At 38.9% G+C, this 11671-nt stretch overlaps 1 protein-coding gene across 1 annotated transcript; it reads left to right on the top strand.

Moving 5' to 3' along the window:
- Positions 1-8176: 8176 nt before the first annotated feature.
- On the top strand, positions 8177-10357 carry LOC145665195 (zinc finger MYM-type protein 1-like). Its single transcript, XM_081732480.1, has one exon. The coding sequence runs from the start codon at positions 8177-8179 to the stop codon at positions 10355-10357; it is 2181 nt and encodes a 726-aa protein (XP_081588606.1).
- Positions 10358-11671: the final 1314 nt, after the last annotated feature.

The following is an 11671-nucleotide window of genomic DNA, read 5'->3' as shown; positions in this document are numbered from 1 at the left end:
TTACTAAATTTTCTTTAAAATGATTTTTCTCAATAATTTCCTGGCACTGATTACAATTATCACTAGCATTTTCATTTACTTCCTTGACCAATGTCTCATTTTCATCTATTTCATTTCTCGAAATTTCCAGCACACATTCAGTTACATCATCCGACCTCATTGGTGTGTAATCGCTATCCTGAGATTCCACGCTAATGGGATTCCAAATGTGTGCCGAATGTCCTCAGTTACGAGAAACATTCAGGACACGCCCATTGTTGTCGGACTGTACTTGTCTCGAAGTACTTGCCCGAGTCTCGTCTCGTGTATCGTACACTTCAAGAACTTGTATCTGTTCGTCTCTACTATTTCTCATCTGGTGGTTAGGCCTATTCCTATTGCCTCTGTTGCTTCCTCTTGTACCTCGGTACGAACTAGTTCCATTCCCCCTGAATCGATTCTGTCGGGATTCATTTCGAGGATTACTACTAGGCTCACTATTCTCATTAGACCGTTCTAGTCTGCCCCTACTATTTCTAGTATACTGCCCCTGCTGTGCCCTGTTACGTCTCGTGTTACGTTTGAAGTTCCCCCCTGCTGATTGATTGTTTTCTGTCACTTCAATCATATTTATGTTTCTTCGCTGCTGGTTATTACCGTTCTCCCTGTGCGTTAACTGTACTTCATTCACTAACGCGAGCAGCTCTGAGATGCTTTGTGGCTTAGCACTAATCAAACACCTACATATCCACTGAGGAAGCTGTCTCGGTAGTAACTTCAAAAGATTTTGTTCGGACAAGGGAGGGTCCAAAACAGCATTTCTCTGCAGCTGAGTGAGAAGGTACTCACTAGGCTGTCTGAAAATTCTAGGGTCATAATGACTCATGAGCAGGGTTGCACGCAAGGACGCTAAACGATCGGAGCTTAAGTAGTTTTTCTTAAATTCCTCTATGAAACTAGTATAGTCGGTGATCTTGTGTTGCATCACTTTGTACCATTGTAGACTGATTCCTCTTAACGAGCGTGTTAAGAAGCTCAGTCTATGCTCTGGCGCTACTCCAGTTAGCTCGAAATAATTATCTAAATCTACTAGATAATTATGGGTAGCTGATTCGTCCTCATTTCCATTGTATGTCGGTAGTTTCAGGTCTCTGTGCAAGAACGAGTTCATTGCAGTGGCAAGTTGGGCAGCTTCGCCACTACTCTGAACTGTGTGAACGCTTCCGTGTCCTCCCACACGCGATGTTGATGGCACAGGTTCCCTACTATTACTCGACAACAGTTCAGGCGGGGCTAACAAATAGCTCGTGCTGGGACCACTGTCGACAACTACTCTCTCCTCTGTTTGTTGTGTCTCGTTCTCGCTAGAACGAGACGACAACCCGTCTCGTGCAGTTAGTAGTGTCTCTATCTCTAGTCGTGAACTTTGTTTTACTTTCTGTATCTCACGAGACATTTCGTCTCGGAGATCCTTGATTTTGTCTCCCAGCTGTGCTGTGGATTCAGATCTCAGTGCAAATTCACTTTGCACTGTCTGAAGTTCAGCTCTTATTTCGGCCTGACTGCCTACAATGTTATCTATACTTCGATCAACTCTCTCCATTCGCAAGTGCATGCTCTCTACTGCATGATCTATGTCTGTTTGTTTGGTGGAGAGGTCGCCTATCCTATCACCGAGGTCCTTCGATCGATTCTCGACATCGTTTATTTGAACTGTCAGTGAACTGTGAGCATCTTTCACTGACTGTTCAACTTTTCGGATCACACTACTACAGGATGCAATAGAGACTTCATTAGACTGTACCCTGTCGCTAACTTGTTCTAATGAAGCCTGTATCCTTTGACTTGTACACACGAGCTGTGTCTGCAGCTCCATGTTGGAGGTGTCAAGTCTCCTATTCACTGACGCAATTGACTCGTTCAATTGCTCAAATTTCTTATTATTCTCTACTACAAAAGAATCTATTTTCGCCGTAAACGATTTCTCTAACTTCTCATTAGCTGACTCTACTTTCGCTGAAATAGATTCCAGAAACCCGTTCAAAAGCCTGGATAAGTCTACAGCCGTGACGAATTGAGCTCCGGACTGCCCACTTCCGGTCTCTACGACTTGACTTCCGGTAGGTACTACATCACTTTCCCTGGGTGTTGCCTCAGCTGTGTTTTCCTGGACAGGTTGGCCACACTGTCCATCAGCTGGGTCACTGTTTTCTCTCTCAGTGACGTCACCGGAACGTAGGTGACTGTCACCGGTTCCTGAACCTACTACATCTTCAGTGGTTCTTTCTACGCCTGTTTCACTATGCATATTATCTATCTCATTTGCATTCTCTGAGCTATTGACGGTAACATTATTACTCGTTCTATCTTCATCCAGCCCAATACGCTGAGCGTACACGTCAGATCTAAATTCTTCTTCCATCTTACGCGTCTGAGCTCTCGTTACCGGCATTTAATCACTAACAAAACAAAACTCTAATTTGCCTAATGGTTATTACACACAAAATCTTTCCCCCCTAATTTTATGCAAATACACATGAAAAAACTTTCTACTCATAATAAACACTCTTCAAGAACAAATATAACACACTGTAATAAGGTTCTTGGATACTATGGGGACTATGTTTCAAACTATCACGCGGCATAAGAGATAATAATAAAAAATAGAAAGTTACTGCTCTACCCTTGTACTTCTGTTGGTGTATCAAGGTAGGTACCCTTTTCGGCTTACGCTGCTAGCGTATGCTTAGCCCCTAAAGCTCGGGCGCCAAAAATTGTAAAAGGACGGAGACGTCCATCAAGCCCCACGCTTGGGAGTCAAAAATTGTAAATACCCCAAGAGCCTTCTGTATATGGCCCCACGCTCGGGAAGCCACGTTGTAAATTGTCCTCTCAAGCACAGGTGTGCTGAAATTTGCATACGACATGAAGTGTCAAGCATGTAAATTAGGCTGAGGCTCTGTAGAGAGAAGAGGAAGGAGTACCAGTGATGGTGAGGTGTGTCTCTCTCTCTACATTTGACAGCAGTCTTACGTCACACCTGAGAAGACTGTCTGTCATCGTGGGTTCCATGAACTATGATCTGTTTGGTTGCGGTAGAGACTAAAAAAAAAAAATGTTGAGACTCTTTAAAACAAAACACAAATTTAATTTTGATAGAATAATCAAAAATGCCCCTATGTAGATCTATGCTACTTTTAAAATTAAAAAGAAAATCCCGATTTTGAGATCTACATAGGTCTCATAGTTCATGTTTCCCTACCCTGATTGTACGATCTCCCGAAGCGACTCATGGGCTACACAATTAGTAGCGGCTCATGTAACATGATCTTGAGTCTAATGATTACCAACAGAATACATTAACAAGGAGTACTACTTGCAGTAAGCTAAATGAAGTCGCCGAACGAAGTCCACCTGAAAAGAACAGAAGTTACAAAACATTTTAGATATTTTTGTACTCACCAGGCAGCAAGTAAACCTTCAGGATTCATACGGGAATTGAGGTATGCAACAGACGTATAAGTAAATTTTCATAACTATTTAATATATCCTTGGCGGAATTGAAGTGAACTATTTACACTCGATTTCACAAACAACACTTGTATACGAAAAAGAGAAAAAAAAATGATACTCGTTTTAGTGGCCAATATGTTTTACTTATCCCAATAGTTCTAGTCCACGCGTGATTTTGTTTGTAGTTTTCACAGATATGTCCTGCATGAGTCCAGTCTTCACTGTTGTCTGGATCCTCCAATCTGCACGCATTCTTCCGTATATGCGTGACGTACTTTTATCCCACATAGTACGGTTTTTGATGATCAGTCTTGAAGATCACGTTGTCTTCGTCGATCTCTGCATTGGTATCTCTCTGTGAAAAGTTGAGAGTTACTGTCATCACTATCACAGTAAAGGTGACATAGGCTCGTCACGCCTTACTGGATTTTATGTGCTGTGGTTCAAAAAGTCCCACTATTTAACTTTCACAGGTTAAAAAAAAAATAAATGTTTCTGCTGATGACAGAGTTGCTATCATATTTGTGTATTAAACACAAAACAAACTGGTTGGAAGTGTGCTCATTGTAAATGTGAGCCACACGGTGAGTCCACCAACACACGTTACTAATCTCTTCATAATACGTACATGTTCTCAGATAATAGTTGGTCTTGGTGTACAACGAAACACCCCTAACTATATGTACGCAAATGTAACTACAGCAAGTTACTTAAAAAAAATACACTCCCGATGGGGTCATATATAGAAGATATTTCCCCTTTTTGCTATCTAAGCACTATGTGATACATGTCATAGTAGTTGCTATTACACTAGCAAAGACATGATAATATAATGTCACTAAATGAAGTGTTCTATGAACTAAGAACTCAAACGAAGTAAAGTCTCACTGAGCGACGTGAAGTGTCTTGTTGCTCTAACCGAAGTGTGTCTGAACGATGTGTCCTGTGTTCAAACTAAGAGCGAACTGTCCTGTGACCTCTCCTGCGATCATAGTTATTAGGTCCGCTGGAACTTGAAAAACCTAGACTCACCTTCAGTCTACCGGTTTTCTTATGGTCAACGTTCTCTCTCTCTTTTGGTGACAACCGAAATTCCTCAATAGGTCACCACTGTTATGCCCTAATATTACATTTATGAATACACTTTGGTGAGTTTCACATATTTTACAAGATTCTTTGATCTTCTATGAAGATTTTGATATATAACACAACACATGTCATGTACCGGAAGACTATTTAAACAATTAAGAAAACAAAACATATTAGAAAAAATACATGCTCCCCCTTCCATCAAGCACTCACGTGACAGGTAGTGACATCTATACCCAAACACAGTCTGCAGCGGGGTGTAATCTCAATACAAACTTTTACTGAATTTCACTCATCCCTGCTTATTGAACAAATATGCTGCAAAATCAAACCTTACATTAATAACACTATACAATTTACTATATAAATACATTATAATACATTACTGTCATTACCTTAGGGGTGGTTAATTAATATATATGTCTTCCGGATACATTGGTAGGCAGAAAGCCCCTTCCATCTTTGCAGACGAACACCGTCCAACGAGTTCAAACAACTGCCTGTAAATAGTACTGTCAAAATGTACTGAAAGAGTACGTGATACTGTCGGACATGTGACATACCGTGTTAAATAATCATAATATATAAACGGTTGCATCCAAGAACCTTTTAAATTTGAATAAAATCAAATTTTCCAAAACCAAATCACAATTTCAAAAACATATTACTCCGCGCTGTGGCTGGCGATAGCTTCGTTTTTATCGGCCTAGAGCCGTGGCGGGGGAGGCGGGTAAGGTGACAAAATACGTCATCAAGTGAGTTTCTAGCACCTTATTGTTCCCAAAAAACAACACTACTGTGTGACTAGTATACAATAGCCATGTACACGACTGAACGGCGCTATATTGGAGAGTAGCCAACCCATCTCTCATCCACTAGTCCTTGACATACAGTTGTAGTCCTGCGTACAACTATTTCTGAATAGTCCAAAATCTAGTCTGGAAACTCATAGTAAGCTGGAAACAGTTGTACCATCCTAGTTGCTATTCGTGGGTGTTCCGCTGGAGGCTATGAGTTTGCTGAACTTCAGTTTGAAAATTTAGAAATGCTCTTCCAGAAAAAAAAAAAAAAACTTTGTACTCGAAGTTCTTCCATCTCTTCCCATGAAAATGATGTGAATTTAATACGAAGCATATACATCTTGTTGGCTTTTAACATCTAATTATGCATGATTAAATATTTAAATGAATTGATATAAAATATATGTGGTTACACATTTACATATAATTTCCATTTTGATATGCAAAGATTTTGATACGATATTTGCATATCAAAATTTAAATGACGTACGCACTAGGTCTTTACACCATCCATCGTGAACAACTTTCTGAAAAAAAAAATAGCCCCTTACCTTGTATCAGAGAATTATACACGAAAGTGCTCAAAAACCGAACTTTTAATATTAACAATTTCCAGCGGGAAAACTCCTGGACCACACACTCGAATGAGGGGTATTTCAAACTCCCGTAAGATTCGCCCCCACTGCAATCCCCTAAATCCGCCCACGCTCAAACCACGACGCTTATAAGACTTCAGACAAGACGACACATACCAACATACGAAAGAAACAATTGAATATGGCACATCAAAATATAAACTAATGAACTTCTTTGAAAACACCTCATTTTACAAACAAAAGGTAGAAAAAGGTAAAAAAATGTCAGTATTGTCAACTGAGAAGTTACTTCTACATGAGAAATAAAATCTTTGTCAATATATAAAAATGGATTTATTAAAGGTATTTAGCATTTATTCTTCCCTGAAGGTATATCTTGATCACTAAAAAACCAGAAACGGTATGTCTCTATCACTGAAAAAAAAAAAAAAACAGAAGGGCATGACATACTACATATAGTCTCACTTGGTTCACTGCCAATAACATTTCACCAGAATAAGTTAAATGATATCTGATTGCACATTTGACATCCTCAGAACATTTTAGTGCATGGCCATGTATCACACTACCCACTTATCATCCGTATTACAATTTCGAATCTAAGATGGCGACCGTCCGCGTGATGTAATCCGAAATATCCTTCTGGGCATAATGTGTATCTCTTATCTCGCACTCAATGAAACTACATCCCTGTAGTTTTCAGAAAGGATGACAAGGGACTTCTGATGCATCCTGTATATAACAGTTGTATCAATAATGAAGTTGGAAGTATGTCATCTAGATCGTTGTTTCCAATTTAACCTAATGTCTTGCTGGAAAGGGAATATTTGTTGAAATCTGAGTTTTACGTGCGACGGATATACCGGCTAGGCTAAAGGAGACGCTGATGATGATATAATGAATGAAATGGTGGAATGAAGAAAGTGGGAGGAAACGGGAGAACCCCGAGAAAACCCACTCACACGGTGTTTGTATACCACAAAGTTTACTTGGCGCGAGCTGGGATCAAATCAAAGACCCCAAACACCAGAGGTGAACGCTCTACCACTGAGCCATCGAGGCCCGACAGGAATATTTGTTGAAGTCTACTGTCTTCTTCACTACCAAGGTTACACAAAAATGAGCCTACGGTTTTGATGGAATTCGAACCAACATTATATGTATACTCTCTCAGCGAGAATCAAAGCTGGCACCAAGTTTACATATGCGCGCGCATTGTATGTTACTTATATAGCTCACAGAGCTATGGGCGAGCAAGCAAGGCACGTGCCCCGGGCGCGTGGTTGGAGGGGCTACTAAAAGAGAGGTTATATATTAGTACTTTTCCGTTTTGGTGTTTAATACTTTTCATCAGAGTGCGAAATCATGAAATCAAAGTGGGGGAGACTGAAGGACTGAAGAGAGCGAGAGAGAGGAAAAAACAAAAAAAAAGCTGTGCAGTTTTACACTTCAAAGAATTGTAGTGAAATGAGAAGGTCAGAATTCAAGATGACTTTCGGATGCTTGGCACGAAGAAAAACATTGCAAGCAATTAAAAAAAAAAACTTAAATAATGTGATATATTTTGTAGGCTTTGGATATGTATGTTTTAGTTGGCATCAACAATTATTGGTGTGTTTTGTCACAATTGACAGTTTAGGGCAGAGGCGGTCACTCAATGGAATGAAGGGAATGAGTCATTCCCCTGTGATATAGGAATAAAATAATATTATAAAGTACTGAAATAGTTTACTTAAGCTTCAAATTATTTATGTTAAAACCTTTTTATTTTACTTATTTCTAAGTTTAAATACGCCAGAAGCTAACGTAGATAGTCATTCCAACGCGCAGCTCTTTCGATGCATTTTGCGCAGCGCCCTAGTCGGAACGAGCCGGCTCAATTGCCTTGCCGTGCCGTGGTGTTGCGAGTGGGAATGCATTTTTGTAAGCATTCCGTAGAAACAAGTGTGTGCGGGTGTAGTGCGATATATTTTTTTTTTTTTCGTTTCGAACTGCAAATTGAAATAGCCTAAACTGTTTCGCGGAGTAAATATTTATTTTAATGAGTTAAAATTTGGATGTTCAGGATTATACTTGGTTTCTTCAAGAAAAACTTGGATTATTTCGCAGGTTTGTAAAGTGCATGTCTTTCCTAATACCTGTGTCGGCTATGCTAGGAAGGGAATGACTATCCAGTTTGCATTCCATCAGCTTTAACCTATGGCAGCGTCGACGCAAGCCAGTGAGGAGAGTGGGGTGGGGGAAATACAAGATTGTGCATGCGTGTTAGAAACTTTAAAAGGGCGGTCATTTAATTCCTTTAGTTTTCAAGATAAAAAAGAAATAATTTCACAAGGACGATATACACCCGATCTGACACATATACAAACAAAAACAAAACGCTGTATTCGTCATTTTAATAAGCAACAGTATGAAAAGACAGACTGGTTATTTGGTTGTAGGAAAACTTCAAAATTGTACTGCTGGCCTTGCCTGTTATTTTCAAACGAAAAAGGCACTTGGAATCAGTCAGGGTTTGATGACATGAACAATTTATTGAAAGCTACGCAACGTCATCAGCAATCACAAAATCATATTCGATCGCAAATCTGTCTCACAACTTTTGGCTCAGTACGAATAGACTTTCAGCTAGACCACCAACTTAAGCAAGAGACTATTAAGTATAACGAGCAAGTGAAAAATAATAGAAAAGTAGTACGACGATTGATTGATGTAGTTATATTCTTGGCTTGTCAAGAACTTAGTTTTAGAGGCCACGTGGAAGATAAAGACTCTGTTAACAGGGGGAACTATATTGAATTACTTCAGTTATTAAGAAAATATGATGAAGTATTAGACAACCATTTTCAAACAGCTACAGTATTTTCGGGACTGTCAAAACACATACAAAATGACCTGATTCAAAGCGTTGCCACTGTCATAATAAATGAAATTAAAAAGGAAATAGCTGATTCATCTTTCATTTCTGTGATACTAGACGAAACGAGTGATATATCATCACATTCTCAACTCTCAACAGTTGTAAGGTACATTCTTCCCGATGGAGAAGTTGTTGAACGATTTCTGGGCTTTACAGATGTCAGCTCAAATCGCACTGCAAGCGCTTTAGCACAACACGTTTTCCAAACTCTCGAGAAGTATGATAGTGGTTCCAAACTAGTCGCTCAGTGTTATGACGGTGCTGCAGTCATGTCTGGCGAAATTAATGGCCTTCAGAAGAAAGTTAGGGATAAATATCCTGATGCATTGTTTATTCATTGTTTAGCACACCGGCTTAATTTAGTACTCTCTCAGTCAGTGTCGGCTATCAAAGAATGTAAAATTTTTTTCATGACACTTAGTAGTTTTGCCTCTTTCTTTTCAAATTCCACTAAACGGATGGCAGCTTTAGATTCAGAAGTTAAGAAGAGATTTCCTAAAGTATGTCCCACTAGATGGAATTACAATTCAAGGCTTATTGAAACAATAGTAGAGTACAGAAATGAGTTGACGAATCTGTTCTATACTATTTTAGATAATCCACAAGAATGGGATAAAGACACATATCATGAAGCCCGGGGATTTGATTCTGTGCTTTCTGACTTTGAGTTTAACTTCTTGCTACTAACGTTCAGCGAAATATTTTGTTTAACGGGCTCCCTCTACGACGTACTCCAGACCAAGTCACTTGATATAAATTACTGTATTAAAAAAATGAAGGAAACAGAGGAAATTCTGAAAGTCAAAAGAAATAATTTTGATTCAGTATGGAACAATTGTGTCGCAAATGTAGGCCCTCCCAGGAAAAGACGTTGCACAAATGACGGTAGTGATATGAAAACACATTATCGTCGTTTATATTGTGAAATATATGACGACATATGCAGCCAGATTGAGCTTAGATTCAGTAATTTAGGAAAATTGACATTTCTTCAGTTACTTGATGAAAAGAACATACAAAAACCATTCCCAGATGCAGAATTTTCTTCCCTGAAAGAAAGTTATGGTCAATACTTCGATTTTGCCCGGCTCAGAAGCGAACTCTGCGTTGCATATTCTACAAATGAATATTTACCAATGGGTGTTCCAAAACTTCTTATCTATTTGAAAAGGACTGGATTGTCATCGTCTGCTTTCAAAGAACTCTATAAACTTTGTAGTCTGATTGCCACAATACCAGTTACAAGTTCTACTGCTGAACGCTCTTTTTCTGCACTTAGACGAATTCACACATTCTGCAGAAACACTCAAGATCAAGAGAGACTGTCTGATCTATCCTTGATATCTATTGAAAAAAAGTTGGTGAAATTGCAACAAGCTGAAAGTGATGATGAGTTTTATAATCGAGTGATTGAAGAGTTTGACAAAAAAGGGAGGAGAATAGATTTAAAATTTAAGTGAGGCAGTAGATTTTATAATAGGTTGATTCAAGAGTTTTTCAAGAAAGAAATAATATACCTAAAATTTAAGTTACATAGTGAATTTTATGATCGGGTAATTGAACAATTTGACAAGAAAGGAAGAAAAATAAACTTAACATTTAAGTGAAGTGTTAAACAGTGGTGACTTTTTTTTTAGCGGTTGATTGAAGAATTTGACAGAAAAGGAAGACGAATAGACTTAAAATTTAGATGACATGGTGAATTTTATAATCGAGTAATTAACGAAGAATTTGTCAGGAAACGATGGAAAAATTTAAGTGACAAGTGAGTACTATTATAAAATATTTCAGTTGTTTGTAGTATTAGGTACCATAACAATTGCTTCCCTCATTCTATAAGTCACCGACCGCCACTGGTTTAGGGAGAGACTAGGCTAACTGACAATTTTAACTTTCTGAAAGAAAAGGAAACAAATGAAAACAGCACGTTACAAAGGATACGTCTGATATTCATAGTTTGGCTTAGTATACAACAGGGGTGGATCCAGGATGGACTACTGGGGGGCGGTGGGTTGTAATGCCACTACTTACAAGCTATCGCTACTTTTAAGAGATTCAACTCTGGGTGGATTTTATTTTATATTAAAATACACAAAGTTTCCTCTTCTTGGGGGCGATAGACTCTCCCTGGATCCGCCCCTAACTCAGGACAAGCTTCACCGACAAGTGGTTGAGGCAAAGGTCAATTAATGACATTGGTATGCTGTTCCGTCAAAATCTCAATCTTGACCTGGATGTAGGTTAGCCTGGTCCTCACTGAACCCCTCAATTGAATGTTTAATATGTAAATTAGGCACTCCTACATCACAAACAGTAAATATATCCTACCTTATTCTACGTTTTTAAATGCATTTCTACAACTGATTGTAACTTTAAAGGTTCTCGTGAAGATTAGCTGGCGGAGGTTACCTGACATAGCCATGAGTTATCAAATTAACAGTTGTGCATCGTGGGTGATGATAATGATCCTGAGGTTAGATGTTAAATTGGACTCGAGAGCGGAACAAGGGCTGATGTTATTCGTGTCTCAGACAGGGCATGAAATGGAACGAATATGAAAATAAGGTTCCTGTAATAGTTTTCCACAGGGTTTGTAAGATTTTCGAAACACTTGGCATTTTTTTTATCAAGACTTGACATTTTTTAAAAAAAGAAACCAAGACTTGGCAATTTCAAGTTTCATCCCCCTCCCAATCTTGTAATGCTCGCTACGCCGCTGTAAGCAATACATATTTTCGACAATATTCGTTGTTCATCCGTTTCCGCTGGGTTAC

Source organism: Thermobia domestica, chromosome 11 (assembly GCF_964235325.1).
Source record: "Thermobia domestica chromosome 11, izTheDome1.hap1.1, whole genome shotgun sequence".
NCBI lineage: Eukaryota > Metazoa > Arthropoda > Insecta > Zygentoma > Lepismatidae > Thermobia > Thermobia domestica.
The sequence above is the reverse complement of the archived record's forward strand: the minus strand, read 5'-3'. Positions and strand labels throughout refer to the sequence as shown.

Bases quoted from the DNA above. Each gene is read 5' to 3' on its own strand.
- LOC145665195 (XM_081732480.1), top strand. From the start codon at position 8,177: ATGGCAGCGTCGACGCAAGCCAGTGAGGAGAGTGGGGTGGGGGAAATA.